The 17,072-nt window shown below is 39.9% G+C and overlaps 1 protein-coding gene across 1 annotated transcript in view; it reads right to left on the reverse strand.

Annotated features, from left to right (window-relative positions):
• Positions 1 to 17,072, reverse strand: part of STN1 (STN1 subunit of CST complex) — a 48,141-nt gene that overhangs the window by 18,523 nt on the left and 12,546 nt on the right. Inside the window, exons 3-6 of the mRNA XM_076338116.1 lie at positions 12,922 to 13,061; positions 8,195 to 8,290; positions 2,592 to 2,663; positions 639 to 800 (exon numbers count right to left, since the gene is read on the reverse strand). Coding sequence (XP_076194231.1) covers positions 639 to 800; positions 2,592 to 2,663; positions 8,195 to 8,290; positions 12,922 to 13,054 — 463 coding nt within the window. The 5' untranslated portion in view covers positions 13,055 to 13,061. The remainder of the gene's footprint in view (positions 1 to 638; positions 801 to 2,591; positions 2,664 to 8,194; positions 8,291 to 12,921; positions 13,062 to 17,072) is intronic.

Below are 17,072 nucleotides of genomic sequence, written 5' to 3' on the forward strand. Positions count from 1 at the left end.
CAGAACCCTGCTGCACAACGAGCTGTCAGATGCAGGGGCAGCACCTGCATGCAGATCTGTGGCCAAGTGACTGAAGACGAGGAACACTTCTCAGTCATTCTGCTGAGCCAGACACCTTAGGAGAACCCGGGCTTCAGTGGTACAATGTGCCCATACGCTGCTGTCTGCCTATGGAATGGATTATACAGGCTGTGACAAACAGCAACCGTTTGTCCAAAGCAGCTAATGCTCTTGATGAAGCGTGACATAAAAAGGTCACCAACTCCCTTCCCATGGGCTTTGGCTGTTCTACTTCAACACAAAGAAAACCGAAGAGCAAGTCACTCTCACAGATACCCAACCACAGTATCTGCATAGCATTCTTGTATGCATGCTAGTCATCTTTTCTAGATTTTCCAGGAATGCCTCATTTACAGGCAATCTAATCCCACACATTAAGTAGTGTGTCTTCTAACCTTACACTGCTAAAACTGAAATAAAGACATACGGATAAAAATCTCTTTAGAAAAATGAGATGCCAGAAAACAAAGTGGAAATTATTCAATTAATTACATACAGCTTAGATCTTCTCAGAAATTCAGACAATTAAGTTATATATGTGTGTATATATATGTTCTATATAGATCCATAACACTCACAAAAACATGAAGCCTGAATTTCTCTTTGTTGCCTGTAGGTTCGGATGTGACCTCTGACCCTGATAATATCCCCGATCTCCAGCTTGATTTTCTGGCTTGCCATTTCTTGGAGTTTCTTCATCTGTTCAAGCACAGTAAGACTGCTGGGTGTGCTTGGATGACCTGTAAGAAGTAGGGGAAAGGAGATCAGGCATTAAGGCCAAGAGGACTGTCCTTTTGCATTCATCCAAACACCTAAGCATCACAGGAGTCATTACTAAAAAAGGGGTAAGGTCCCAGGAACCATGTGTCCTGGGTAGCAAAAATTTGGGGTGTCAAAGTTAGTTTACAGTATTATATTTATTTAAATAGTTCACCTGGGGAAAGTGTAAGAGGGAGGAGATACTGATTTACCACTGAAAATGTCATAGATGGGTTGCAAAATTGAAACATTAATTTGAAATGGGTTTTGTCATTTTTTGATTTTGTCATGCTAAGATGGATGAGACGGGAAAAAAAAAGGTCAGTTGAACTTTTTACATAAAGGAAGAATGAGTCATCTGAGGTGGGGCCAAAGTATTCATGTGATGCAATTTGATGTCTACACTGAGGTGAATGCAACTTGACAGAACTTCGCATTTACGTAACACACCTTTGCAGTAGAGTAAATTCTCCATAACTTAAAACTTGATTAATGATCCAAGTATCCCTGATCACAATTACAAAAGGCTGGAAGAAAGTTTCCTGTGCCCCCTAGAAGCTGTTTTCTTTAGCAGGTACAAATGAATTAATTTCCATTAATAACATAGTGTCTATTCAAGCACTACTGATGTACATGTAAAATAAGAACAAAAGGCTCAAACAAGCATTCTGGCTCCTCATTCTATTTCAAGCAATATTTCATGCAATTTCTTTAATGAATTTAAGTTCCCCAAAAAACTGATTTGATTGTGGGTCCCCATTATTTTTTTGGAAAGCTGTGCCACAACATCACCTCTCTAAAAGAGAGAGCTGTCTTCTAGATTCCAGTTGGGATCATTTATACCACTTGTCATATCATTGTTAAATGTAAATAAATATGAATTATCTGTCTGTATACATGGGCTTGTTCCACAGACATCAGTTTTTAACTTTTACAACCAGCTTTCCTTTCCCCATTCTGTGCATATATAACCCTAACACTGGCAGATGACACTAGTAACATTTATTTCAGTAGGATTTGATCAGCTCCATATCAGGGTTGTCAATCTACTACATGAGCTTTCAAGAAGGTCCAAAGTAGAAAGTATTCCATACTTTGGTCTATGAGAAATGGTGGGAGAAAAAGCAAAGAGAAAGCCAGACACTAGGGAGTTCTTCTGTTACCAAGTGCAATAATAGATTTATTTCAAATGTACAATTTCTGCACATTTAGAACTTTCCCAAATCATAAAAGACTGCTAGCATCCTCCCTCTGTGTTTTAAGCTACTTTCGAGTTCATCACTGACAGTATATGCAGAAGCAGGAGGAGAATATGAATGCAAACAAAGAAGAGAAGATGAACCCTGAAACCACTGTATCACAAGGGTGGGGAACGTAGACCAGGTTGCTGGTCAATGGATTGACTTTGGAAACAGATGCTGTGGCATGTGGCAGATTTCCAGCCTAGTTCCTCACTAGATGAAGTCACAAAAAGAACTGTAAGAAGAGGATTCTCTGAACAATGTCACAGTATAGAATTAAAATACTGTATTACCCAGGTAAGGGAAAGGCATGACAGGTCATAATGTAGTGGTTTTATTGGCATCACCATTGGACACAACACAAAAAGTAATACAAAACTCCCAAAGTGGCCCAGGCTGTAGGATGTGATGGTTTAAAATTAAAAGAGTTGAATTTGCTCTTCTGCAAGTTTGATTATTTACTAAATTACCTGAGACAGACATGAGCAAAAATGTACAGTCAAAAGAGGAATTATTTATTTGATAAATTACCTGATAAAGATGTTTGTGCTACCATGCAATTTTTCCAGCAGACACAATTTATAACTCCAGTACTATCATCCACTGTAAAAAAAAATTGCAAGAATTACAGAGTAAGAAAGCAGGTAGTGATATTCCAGGAAGTGAAGATACATAGATATGTAGGGCGATGACTGCCAAGGTTATCTCATTCCAACCAGTCTGAAAGGGAAAGCGGGTGCTCAACCCTACTTATACCTCTGAAATAATCTCCACAGTCATTTCAGTCGTGGAAGTAGCTCAGCACCAGATACCATGCTTATGTGCATAGTCAGCAAAGTAACAGGTACATTCTCAAAAAAAGATCAAGAACTAATTTAAATTATGAGGCTTCAGTACATATATTGAATACTGAAGGGTTTTAATATCATTGACAAGGTCAGAAGAAGAATCAGTGTTGAAGGCTGAAGCCAGACAAATTAAAATAGGAAACCAGGCACAAAACACAGAAGCATTATTGTAACAGTGAGAAAACAGCACTTCAACATTGCGGGGTACAATCATGTGAATAGACTTGGAGTGCTGCTACCTCCAGCTGCACTGGTTTCCATGCTAATATCGTGCAGAAAATCTGCTGGCCTTTCCCATACAAGAAGATGTTCCAGAGAGCAGAAAGGCAGCTCCTCTAGCCAGGAAGGACAGAGAACAGCACATGCTTGTGGTTCTGCTCTAGGACAGGAATTCCCAACTTAAAGTATATGTACTGGTGGCATGCAAGCCACTTCCGTTGCTGAAAAAGCTTAACACCTTCTCTTGAGCACGGGAGCTCTCTAGCTTTTCCTGTTTTGCTAGTACCTAATCAAAATAAGTTTTGTGATTTCTGCCCCAGGCACTGCACTGTCAAGGACAGCAGAAAAAGACAAAACCCGAAGAAAAGCAAAAAACTATCAGAAGAATCAATTGTTCTACAGATCAAGAGACTGTATATAGATGCCATGTCCAACAAACACTTTCGAAATAAAAAGGCACTAAATGTCTGCCAAACCACAGCAAGGATCACATTTCCAGTCCAGCTAATGTTCCAAGCACCTTGCTCCTTGAATGTAGCCATCTCCAAGATTGAGCTTCCACTCTTTACAGATTGGAATCTGCAATTTTCTTCTGCTCCTTAAACCAGATCCATGACTACAAAAGTAACAACAATGTTTACCAGGAAGGTACTGATTGGTACCTGCAGTTGTTTCCTCTGGGAACCATAGCATCAAAGCAAAATGCCTTTGCATTGTCTCACATGTTTTGAAACAATCTCCCTATTTGGGGGGTCCAATTTCAAACCATTGTCTTGCCTTCCTGTTTCCCAGTGGTTTAGCTGCACGTTCCTAATAACAAACATACAGCATTTATAAGATGCAGGCAATTCCAAATTCCATTCCAAAAGTATGCTCATTTCATTGCTATCCCCCTTTTGAGCTGCTGTGTCTGCAGCTATTTCAGCAGCTTTAATTTTGTACCAGAGCATAGATAATGATCTGTTAGCATTTTCTCTCCTTGGTATAGACAAAAAGCAACTATTTTAGTAAGAGTCAGAGCCCCCATATACCATGCCAAGCCATTCATGCAAGCCAGCAATGGCAATAAGAAACAGGGCAGATGACATTTCACTATTACATTACTGCAGCTTCTAGGTGTTCCAGCTTGTGACTGGCTGTTGCACCAGCTGCGACAGATATGCTTCCTAAGAAGGGCTTAGAAACAAAACAAACAAGACTGAAGGATTAGGAGGCCAGACTCCTCCTCATCAATGTAACAGCTGAAAACTGAGTCCTGGAGAGATTGACCTGTTCCTGACCACACAGAATCTGGTAGTAGAGCAAGGCTCTGAAACAAAGTTTTCCCAGTTCACAAATAAAAGCTCTGAGCAAAAAGACAAATAACTCCCGAAGCATAGATGAATGAGAACTCTTGCAATTGTATTCTAATTAGACAGGAAAATGATAACCTTATTTTAAATGCACTCAAGGGGTCTACAAGCTTTTGAGAACTCCCTGTGCTCTCCCTGTGCCGCCCTTCCTCATTTCCTTGGGTTTAAACTTTTGTTTGTTTCGTTTTTTGTGGGTTTGGTTTTTGGGTTTTTTTCTGTTTTGGTTTGGGTTTTTTTGTTTTGTTTTTGACTCTTACATTAACTATTTGAGGGGTAGCACTCTCAAAGCTACCTAGTAAATGAGAAAATTGTGTTCATTTTTATTTCTTTATAACAAAAAGGGCATGGTTCTTGTAGAGCCTACTGAGATCCCGGTGAGATTTTTTTGTTTGTTTTTAAGGCAAGTGCCTTTCAGCCTTTCAAAACAGTTCTGGAGTATAAGGAAAACCACATCTCATGTTGTTTGGTTTTGTTAAAAAGGAAAGGAAAAAACCCCAAGAGGTCAGAAAGGTGCATTAGCTAAAATATGAAGTTGTTCAAAGCTGCACTTTAATTAGATTTCCTTCTCCTAATTGATCATAATAATAGCAATAAACAATCAAATCAAAGTGTCCAAATCAGGTTTTACCCAGCATGTAATTTTTTTTTTTCTTAAGCCAAGAAAGAGTCAATTCACTCTTTTACAATTATTATTTTGTCATCAGTTCTGGCTGTATGGTTTTCCAGCACAGAGAGGACCTAAGATTCTCTTAAAATGAGTGGTGTATATTCTGAAGTAGACAGACGGGAAATAAGGGGGTGGAAGATAGTGGCAGTGATACAAAGACATTTCAGTTCTCTATCAGAGAAAAAGTACAAAGGGGGAATTGCTTTGTAAGCCACTTTTAAGCAGATGGAAAGTGAGCAAGTACTGAGCAGCGTGCAGCCCTCCAACTGATGCAACGCCTGCTCTGTGACTCACCAACCAGAGTCTGTTGAACTGAGAGATGCAAGAAGTTACAAGCAGGAAACTGTCTAAGAAGTTACAATTTTACTCTGGTGGAGTCAGCCTGCCTGAAAGGAAGGGCAGGCTGGGGAGGGGCACCCTGGCAGGTAGCCTGAAAGCTCAAACCAGGAACTGCTGGAACAGAGTGAAGTTGGATGTGAAAGGACAGCAGGAAGCCAGGCTCACTGAGAGCTGTAGTTAAAGGTCAGCTGATCTAACACTAGGGCCTTAATTCCACTACTCTGCAGTTTCTTTTTATTTCTATTCCTCCATTTTCTGCCCCAATGAAACATTTCCAACAAGTTTACATCCAAACTAATGTCGAGAGCAGCGTGGGAAACCCTTGCCCATAGAATTGTTTTTGCCTTGGTCATTTTGATTCTGTCTTCCTCTGTTCTCATGCAGTGATAACTGCATTTGCATACTAGTGCAATAAAAGAATAATAGCTGACATTCAATTTATGTTTCAACACTTCGTTACATCATCAATTACATCTCTGCCTCTTAACTTAGGTGCTTGTTTAGCCTGTGCTACTTAAAGTGAATGGTGTTAAATCCAGTTGGTGGCCGGTCACGAGCGGTGTTCCCCAGGGCTCAGTACTGGGGCCGGTCTTGTTCAATATCTTTATCAAAGATCTGGATGAGGGGATTGAGTATACCCTCAGTAAGTTTGCAGGTGACACCAAGTTGGGCAGGAGTGTTGATCTGCTCGAGGGTAGGAAGGCTCTGCAGAGGGACCTGGACAGGCTGGATTGATGGGCCGAGGCCAACTGTATGAGGTTCAACAAGGCCAAGTGCCGGGTCCTGCACTTTGGCCACAACAACCCCACGCAGCGCTACAGGCCTGGGGAAGAGTGGCTGGAAAGCTGCCTGTCGGAAAAGGACCTGGGGGTGGTGGTCGACAGCCGGCTGAACATGAGCCGGCAGTGTGCCCAGGCGGCCAAGAAGGCCAATGGCATCCTGGCCTGTATCAGAAATAGTGTGGCCAACAGGAGCAGGGAAGTGATCGTGCCCCTGTACTCGGCACTGGCGAGGCCGCACCTCGAATACTGTGTTCAGTTTTGGGCCCCTCACTCCAAGAAGGACGTTGAGGTGCTGGAGCGTGTCCAGAGAAGGGCAACGAGGCTGGTGAGGGGTCTGGAGAACAAGTCTTATGAGGAGCGGCTGAGGGAACTGGGACTGTTTAGCCTGGAGAAAAGGAGGCTGAGGGGAGACCTCATCGCTCTCTACAACTACCTGAAAGGAGGTTGTAGCGAGGTGGGTGTCGGTCTCTTCTCCCAAGTAACAAGCGATAGGACGAGAAGAAATGGCCTCAAGTTGCGCCAGGGGAGGTTTAGATTGGATGTAAGGAAAAATTTCTTTACTGAAAGAGTGGTTAAACATTGGAAGAGGCTGCCCAGGGAAGTGGTTGAGTCCCCATCCCTGGAGGTATTTAAAAGACGTGTAGATGAGGCGCTTAGGGACATGGTTTAGTGGGCATGGTGGTGTTGGGTCGATGGTTGGAGTCAATGATCTTAGAGGTCTTTTCCAACCTTATTGATTCTATGATTCTATGTGCCAGAGAAACTTGTGTTTCGAAATATTTACTGTCAACTTGTTATTTAGCATAATGGCAGGGTAATAACAAACATCCAGAAATTAGACTTAAAAATCTAGAAAATATCCACTCTAAGAAACTTGCAGGGACATTTCTATAGAGCACACAGTCAACTCTAGCAGCCGCACCCAGTGCAGGGTATGCTATGTGCCCTAGCAGTTAATGCTACTCTGCAGCAGTATGATGCAACTGCAGGTGTTGTGGAAGCTGGGACCTGGTTACATCGTCAACTGTATCTTCACAATACTCCTGTGAGTCAGGGAATTGCTGCTGACTCAATTTTATAAGTAAGGGAATTGGGTAAGAGTAGGCGCTCCGTGACTTACCTCCATCAGGTGGAAACCCATGGCAGAGGAGACACTGGACATGAGTCCTTCAAGTGCTTCAATAGGATCTATGCATTTGGCCCCCCCCTTCCTACTGTGAGATGACCTCCCCCACCTTTTGAAACTTGCCACATCACCACTACTCCACTCTGCTTTTTCTCCAGATGAAAAAAGACAGCTGAACAAAATGACAATCAGATGTTTTCATGTTAATAAAATAGTCTGAACATTGGGAAGAGCAACAGGGAGGAGACAACTCCCAGCTGGTATTGGCAAGGACTGGTACTATGATGCTTGAGTTAGATTTGCTAAGACTCTTATGCATCTAAATATAAACAAGCTCCTGACCGCTATTAAAGGCTGGCTCCAAGATATGACAAAACATACAAAAAGTCAGAAGGGATTTCTAAGGTTCAGAAAAGGAAGAAGTGACTTCCCATTTGCAGGCACTGTTAAATCCATTTATATCTGGCCAAAGGAACTGCATATATATATATATATATATATATATATATGAGAGGAAGATGGTGGAGTCCAGTGGCAAAGCAATAACCAAAATTAAGATTTGCTAGATGACCCTAAAACGAATCAGTTACTCTGTCTGTTTTTCTACTTCTGAAGTAGAGATAAACAGTAGCTTCCCTAAGTTTGCTAAGTAGTCTGAGCTGCAGATACACGTTATATTAGGATAAGAGCACAGTTGTTTCAAGAACAGACAATGATCAAATAAGGCAACCTTTAAGTTCTAGCAGTAACTAAGATTAGAAGGCTGATAAGTGCAAGAAGAAAGAAAGAAACTTTTCTTACCTCCATAATTATAAAAGGCATCTCGCTCTTTCATTTGAACCACTATCCCGACAACATCCACCTGTCTTACTGGATGTCTGTTATAAAAGAATATACCTAGACACAGAACATTCTTGATAAGCGTAACTATTTCTTTCAACATCCTAGCCTATATAGTCACATTTGTCAGTAAAAAAACATACTTTCTTACATATTTAATATATCTTAAATTATACAATGCCTAGTCATGTGAAAAATCCCCTGGATCAGTGAGGACTGGGAACGCTAGAAGGAAGAAGTATCAGTCTTACTTAGGATACTAAAAGCTTGCTTTTGTAGTCAGAACTTTATTAACTTGTTTTCTTGCACATTTGGATCTGAAAAACAGTTTGTTTGCTGCAGGCATTAGGGTTTTTGTAGTTGTTTTTTTGTTTTGTTGTTTCATTTTGGTTTGGTTTAGGTTTTTTGTTTGTCTGGTTTTTTAACATCTTCATCAGGCTTCAGAATGAATAAGAGAACACAATGGTAGCAGTTTGAGCTTCTCACAATGCAGCTGTTCCTGATTAAGGCAGAGCCTCCAAAAGGAAAACTAACATAATTCTGTCTTTCATTTCAAAAAGAACAGGAGCCATGAGGGCGGGGTGAGAGAAACAACCCTCTTAGATTGCAGAGTATGCTAGGCAGTCATCGTGGACAGCATCCTGAACTTCAGTTTCTGAAATAACACGTTCTAAAAACATCTCTTCAATGCTATTTTTGTGCATCTATAAAGATGACTTGAATAATAACAACACATAAAAACATGTCCAGGAAACTGTGAGGAATCGGAGCCCAGGGGACTTTGACAGCACTGAGGTTGCCACATGCTGTAAACCCTTTCAAGGGAGTGACAAATGTTGTTACCAAACACCGATGTAAACATTATACACTGAAGCTTCACAGTCCACTAGCAGGAGGATAATAGGGCAATAAGTTCCAGATATATCCCAGGCCAGCTAATTTTCAGTCAATGTGTTTTTTCAGTTTTCGAATACTGCTGCTTTACTGAAATATGCCATCTGGGATGATCAATAACTGTCTTCTAAAAACTAGGTAACTCAAGGGACTCAGAAGGGAACATTTGGCTCCGTACACTGTGGCAAGTCTTATTCTTACAAAAGGAAAGAAAAACACCGTAGCAAGGGAGTCAGAAAATGTTCTGTATAAAAAAAAACCAAAATCCAAAAATAACTTGTCCTACATAGCTGGCAGCCTTAAATGAGCCTGGAATTAGCTTTCTTCATGTAAGAAAGACAAAAACCACAAAGTTTCAGAAGAAGTCGCAGGTGATCAGCCAAGCAGCTCATAAAGAGAAGTTTTGCTCATGAAAATCCACTGCAATGTTTTAAGGATGCATCTATCGCTGTCATCTTAGAGCTGGCTATACTAATTGTGCAGTCACTGGTCAGGTCTGGCATAGAGAATGTATAGCAGGTCTGTCCACTTTTCTCTCATTCCATTTACCAGGACACCAATAAACACTGCTACAGAAACCTTCAATGGAGATGCTCCTGGTGTATACAATTATTCACTAAACCTTACAAAATCTCTATAAAAGAAGGTCTGGGTCAGTTTCAGGGTAAGTCTGTGGAGCAGAGACTCCAAGCTCTTGACTGTGTGAACAAGCAACATGTTATTATGTTCATTTGCCAGTTAGTAAACTGAGTTTTGGCAAATGACAGACACCAGATAAAACTGGTTCTCTCTACCCCTATAAACTCACGTAGAACTCCACCCTTACTCTCTGAGAAACTACCTGAATTCATTTGAAAGATGAAGTTATATTTACACTATTAAAAGTTGTTGAACTTGATGACTTCAAGGTGTAAATTGTTTCTCCTGACAGCTTATTTGTTCAAATTATGTTCATATTGGTAGCAATAAAAAATACACTAAGCACTTGAAGCTATGTGCAAGCACATTCAGTCAAGCTCCTAGTAACCCAGTAAATAACACACACATTAATATGATGTTACCGCAACAGGAAGCCACAGCAGCGGTATAGGGGGCTATAGATACAGAGCTCTGTAGGGCAAGTTCTGGTCACGTCTTTACCAGCATTACTGCGTACTGAGCTGTTTGCCATTGCTTTAATTATTATTACCTCCTTTTATTCTATTTGTAGCTTCCCTCACTTGTTGATAAGCTGTCACAATGCAGTGGTGCATGATAACTCTGAGAAAAGCTCATTTCCATGATGTGATTATGTGTTACAGCCGAGTTTGACACCTACTCTCGTTGTAAGGCCTCTAAGACAACACAATTGCTGTTTTTATCTGGGAGGTTTTCCAGCCTTCTTGTCACCATTTATAGCAAGAGAGTAATTGGCCAGGTTTACTGCTTTCGTCTGCGTTGTTTTAAGGAATTAGTCATTGTAGCATCAAATCCTAATGCTTAAAAATGGAAAGAAAAAAACTTATTAGGTCATTCAGTCCATTTCCTCAGGGCCAACGCAAGACCATTCCGTACAGTAAATTCCTGGCAATCTGTATAGTCAGGATACAAACAATCCCAGGGAAGGGCATCCCACCTTTTTCCTGGAAAGGCTGCTCCACGGTTTAGCAGATGTCATTCTAAGGATGTTTTTCCTGACATTCAGTCTGTGTTTTTTTCCATTCCTCCTAGTTACAACTCTTTGTTTTGCACTCATTCATTCTTAATTACCATTACTTAATGACTGATTTATAGCCAATCATATACTTAGCTTCAGCTGGTCTTTAACAAACCCATTACAGGCAGGAAACATTGACAGCAAACACCTACCTTCTTCCTTCCCCAAAAGATTTTTTTTTAGTGTTTCTGTTGTGCTATCATTTATTGCCAATAAATAAGATACGCTGCAAGATGTCTCGTTTGATATATACACAGCACCAGGACAATGAACAAAATTCAGGATGTTTGTTCTATGAAATTTCATTTTATTCTTTGAAGTTTGGTTTAGAAAATGATACAGGATTGCAAGAAAGCTTAGTTGTGCAAAATGCCAGATGCACAGGAAGTGGAGAAAGCTCACATGCACCAATTTTAAAGGCTGATATCTTGACATGACAGATACCACTTCCTTAGCATCATCTTAGGAAAAAAAAAAGTAATAACAAAACAGAGAGTTCCTGAAGCACAAGACAATTCACTTAAGTAAAAGAACAGAAAGAGAAGTGAGAAGGGAAATTCAGGTAATTTAGGGGGGGGGGGGGGGGAAGAGAGCAGGATTGTACTTTCTAGGACTGTTCCCGCTTTTGTGAAATGTTTGTTGATGTTTAAGTTTAATTCTTCTGAATATGTTTTTGCATGTGTATGTACTAACATCCAAGTCCAAACTACAATCCTATTCTGCTGACATTGAATTGGTTTGTATTTTGTTTGAAAACAATTAAAATGTCTGTAATTGAAGCAGGAACAGTTTTTACCAGATGTTTTTGCTACGCCAGTACTACTATAAGACTACACACTTTAAAAAGGCCTCTAAGTACTACCCACTCTAGTACAAACATCAACAACAGACTGTAGCCTAATGCTTGCAATGGATTTAAGACAAAAAAGTCTCCCATCATGTTAAGTAACAAAGAGGTTACTGGGCTTTGCAGTTTGTGAAGTCCCTACGTACATAAAAATGGTTGCGAGAAGAGCAAAAGAACCACCAGTCCTTCATTTCTGCAAGAATAGCACTGCTGTTATCAAAAAATAAGTAAGAATAACAAAACCTACAAGGCAGAGCATATTCAAAGAGCTAAACAGATGTACCTTGTCCTTGTGGAGGGGGGGAGGGGGGGAAAGGAAAAAACCAATCAAAACACCAAAACCAAACCAAAACCACACACCCTGCTTAGGGTTTACTGCTTTTCCTCATTAGTTTTAAGTTCCTTGGGTTCCTCCCTGATAATCTTGCACCTCGTCAAGCTTCAGTTTGGAATAATGAACACTTCTACAGTGGAAAACATAGTGCAGTCTATTTGAAGTCTTTGTAGTGAAAAGAGAAATTCAAGGTCAGACCCATGTTGCTTTAGACAATGTACACGTGTGTGGGTGATATTGGCTGAAGACCAGCAGGAAAGAGACTGCAAAGCATACAATTTCCAACAATGGTTAGGAAATAAAAGGTGTGGTGTAAGATTCAGCACAGATGCCAGAATTTACAATAAGGTTGTTCAAATGTATGAAGCATGTCATATATCTATCATATCTAGAAATTAAGCAGATAAAACCTCAAAACCTGTATCTGTTTTATAATATATTAATATCCAGAGGAAAAAGCAAAACACATACACCCAGCAATGTCATCAACTGCCAAAATTTTGCAAAGAGAAGAGGCATAAAATCCTTCTCAAATGTTGTAGAGACAGTGGAAAGATATAACACATATGGCCAGAAAGGACCAGCATTTTTAGAACTAACTTTATCAGAATATAACAAGCACTACCACACAGAGGAAACACAACATTACCTTGATGTAAAAGAGGTTCTGTATCTATATATATATCTATACATGAGAGTAAGAAAAACCATTAGAACAAACACATTTTATTTTTCACATATATTTCACATACAGTCTGTTCTTAGAACTGTTAAAGATACTAATGTCACTTAGCTTAGAGGCACACAAAATTACTTTACTGGTGTTTGTGAAGCATTCTGCAATCCCTGGATAAAGAGCACAATATAAATCAATTATAATTCTGTGTGCATCATAATCAGTGCATATAAGTACATACCTGGCACTTGTTTAGATTCTCTCATTTCTTTTATATCTTTAATATAGAGTCTTGCAAATGCAGAAAATACAGGATCCATCCCCCAGTGCAGAGAAGGTGTCTCTTCTTCATACTTCTTGGACTCAGACTGCATTTAAAACCTGTGAACACAGAAGAACTTACAATTATTTTCTACACAGGTAAAGCGCTGTTCACTTATGTTCCAACTGAATTAAAAAAATCGCTTGTGATTTTACACATAGTAACACAGCAGAGCTGATGAAGAGACACAGTAACTTATCTAATACAATGTTACCTTTGTGTCACCAACTGAAATATTCAAAATATCAATATTGATGATTTACTTAAAGTACTGAGACTCGACAGCAACAGCATTTTACCCAGCTCCTTCAAATGAAATAGAATTTCAGGGATTTCTCCTCTATGGACTGATAAACAGAGAACCAAATACAACACTTCTTTAAAAGAGCAGGATTGTGAGATACTAATGGGTTACTTTCGGTGCACTTGATTTCCTGCCCCCCCATCATTCTCTTTCCCTTCCGTAAGAGATCCTCCTCATTGTTCATCCCGTGCTTTATTGCAGTGGCAGGGGGAAGGCTTATTTTATATAAAACAAAACCAACTGGCCCTTCTTTATTTTGGACATACAGTCCCCAATAACTTTGTAATTGTTACTTTCCTCTTTTACCTCTTCAGATTTCCCTGTTTAATGCCTGCTATCTTCTGCCATTATCAGAGGCAATTCTCTGCTTATCACAGAGTTGATGTCGAAAAAACCAGCACTCAAGTCAGGAAAGATCCTTGTAGAGATTTCAAAGCTGAATATACTTTTTATTAGCTTCTCCTGTATGGATAGCTAAATTGTTCCCATAAAGCATTCAGGTCACCCTCGAATGGGTGTCAGCCACTTACAGCTGTAGGGCAAAGGTGGTAAGTGGACTGATTTTGAATAGCGTGTAATAAAGGCTAAGACTTGGCAGCTACAGTCTCCTGAGAGGGAGCAGCTCCCTGCTACGGGTTGCCAGTGATCCCTGTAACCTGCAGGAGACACTTCTAGCTACTGATGTAGAGGCAACATGCCATGAATATCACGATAGCATCTTGCTTCTTTGAGAAACACAGAGCTTGGATTCTGCATGATTTCTGTTTTCACGCTTAAACTTTAATTTGGGGCAGAAAAACAGAGTGTAGCACAACATGGTAGAGCATTGCAGACATCTACTCTACACTGCGAAAAGAACTGCAGATGACAATTATATTAATTTCCAACTTTTTAAAACTTTTTTATTTTTTTAAAAACAAAAAGGTTAATGATGCTTTGACCTTCCTTAGACTGGTCATTCATTTTGTGAGATGTTGACAGTATTTGATTTAGTCAGTTCCACCAGTCACTTCACCTTCGAGTAACAAACTAAATAGTTTTGTTTACATCTGGATTTATGTCTCTCTCCCCACTACAGGCAGCTTTTCCCAACCCATTCCTTTTGCACATGCAATGTCTACTCAAAAACATCTCACCATCCTTTTCTCACTGAAGCCTCCCCATGAAGCACACTTTCTGCTGCTGAATTGCAGACACTGCTCAGTAGAAATTTATAAACTAAGCTGTTGTTGACTGTATGATCTTAATAATGCAAAGCTGCTATTCCTCCATATGGCAGTTCTCTGGTTGCATGCTATAGTCTATGTCAAATTTAGACCATAAACTTTCCCAACACACACATGGTTTGAACCTGTATTTTACTTAGCATGCTCATTTTCATAATAAAATTAGTCTTCCCCATCCCTCTCTTTTTGCTTGCAGTCTCTAGTACAAAGTTGCGTGCATTGTCCTTACGCTAGTGTGCTTTTATAGCTTCTTTAAAAAAAAAAAGTAGGGGAAAAAAATAAATTTAGCCCAACAAATGTTCATGGCAAATGAGAACAGTTCACACATCAACCAATAAACGTACACACTACAGTCAGTCAAGGTTAACACATAATGAATTGGAATAAAGATAAGCACTACTGGTCAGTGTCATCCTGTCTCCCACCCACAAACACGAACTTTTAAGATATAATTTTGTCCTTAATGAGGCTACAGTCCCCCAACTATTCACTTTTAATGGCACTTCTCCCTTGACAAGAAACATGGATACAATCACAGTCTTGTTCTCCAAGATCATCTTTTATACAAAGTAATATTCCTTTCTGCACCAGGCCCCCCAACTTATTCTGCATGGTTACAAAGCCTGTCATAGCTCAGCACCTATTTTTTCTCCTAGACAGATGGCAGACTGAGCTAACAAGCAAAAAAAAAGAGAATCGGGTAACAAGCCAGTCTAACTTTTTGTATTTTGCGTGAACAGCCACTCATTGGAGTAAAATGCATAAGTTACCACTGTATATGTGTACATCTGAGGGGAAATCAATGAAGAAGCACCACTGGAGATGAAAAAAATCTGCCTTTTGGTATTTCAGTAAACAGTTGTCAAGTCTGAAATGCCCAAATGTTAACAGAACACTAGCCAAAACACTTCTAGCTTAAATGAAGCATCTCCCCAAATCTTTTACTCCTTCCCTATCCTGAAGGGAGAAGGATTTCTGCAGCAAAAGTTCTTTCTATCTCAGAAACTACTGGGATTTAAATTTCAAATTCTGGAGCTTCCTTTTAGCTCCCAGGTCTTGTTACAGCTCTTCACTGGAGAAATTTACACCCATCACATCTATCTTCATGTACAGAACCACTCTGCTTGGTTCAAGTCTGCTACAGACACACCTGAGTTTAATCTTACAGATCTGGCAAAAGGTTCCTTGATAAAAAGTAAATCATGCCCCCAGCACTATGAAGGCATCACAAGATTTCTTGAAGTCCACAGGACAAATCTGCTGAAATCATGAGTTACAGACACTCCATCCACACCAGGCTGGGACAGTGAAACCATACTCCAGCCACTTACTCACTTTTCAGCAATGTCTGACAGGGGCATGAAGAGCATTCTGCACAGCAGTCTCCCCTAGCCTCTTCCCAACAGGGTCCCAACAGCCCTCCCAACCCCTGCCACCACTCAAAACCAAGCCCATTTTCTTTCTTCCCTCCCAAGTGGCCACTTCATAGCTACATTAGAAAGTGACCTATTTAAAGCCTATTTAAAGCTTGTGGCCTGCTGGGAGGAAAAGATATTTACTGCCTCCTGTACTGCTTGCCTCCACACACTTCTGTTACAAGTCCATTCTTCTCATGGTGTTAACAGCAGTTGTCTTTTTGCTCCTATAGCAAAGGAAGATGTTAAGTCAGAGAAGCAACCCTTTCCAAAGTATCTATTTTTCAGTTAGTTTCCAAGCTTGTTTCAGGCAGATTCATAGTATTAGAAAACATAATTCTTACAAGGCGGATAAAACTCTTCCAATCAATTTCTCTTTATCTTCCTGTAATTTTTTTTCTTAAGTTGGCACAGGAAGCATCTCCATCCCAGGCTGAATATCCCAGGGGTTAATTAATTAGTGAGTCATCCCGGAGAAAGTGGAACTTTCCATTATGCTGGAAGTGTTTTCAACTCTTAACTGGTACCATTGGTGATATGCTATCAGCGAGGAAGATAACAGCTACCGGGTACAATGAAGATCCAAGGGGCAAATAGCAGGCATTGTGGAGATGCACAGCATTATAATCAATGAGAACACAGATAGCTAACAATAGACAATTCTGAAGAGATACTGTATGTACAAATGTTTAAGGATTAAACTGGCTTTTGCTGAAAGATGGTGATAAGGCTTAGCAATACAAGCGATACAGAGTCCTAGCAAAAGGTCATCCCTTTCTGCATTTTGTTTTAAATGCAGTGTAACGACTTTACAGTTGCTGTAGTGCAAGGAATTCAATCCTGCACTAAAACAGTGCAGAAAAAAGGCAAGATAAGCATCTGGTCCACAAGTTTATTAGATATAAGATATCTGTATTCTATTTTTACCTCTCTATAAAATAACTCTAAAGAAAGGTTATAAAGACATAATAAAAAAAAAAATAGAATTAAGTTCTGCTATTTGGACCACTTCTTGGGAAAACAATTCTGTTTTAAGGCAAAAACCTAAAGTTTACACAGTAGCTCTCTGAATACAAATAAACAAAAAGCCTCAATTTGAGATTATTCCAGACACTAACCTATTAA

This window comes from Aptenodytes patagonicus, chromosome 5, assembly GCF_965638725.1.
Source record: "Aptenodytes patagonicus chromosome 5, bAptPat1.pri.cur, whole genome shotgun sequence".
Lineage (NCBI taxonomy): Eukaryota > Metazoa > Chordata > Aves > Sphenisciformes > Spheniscidae > Aptenodytes > Aptenodytes patagonicus.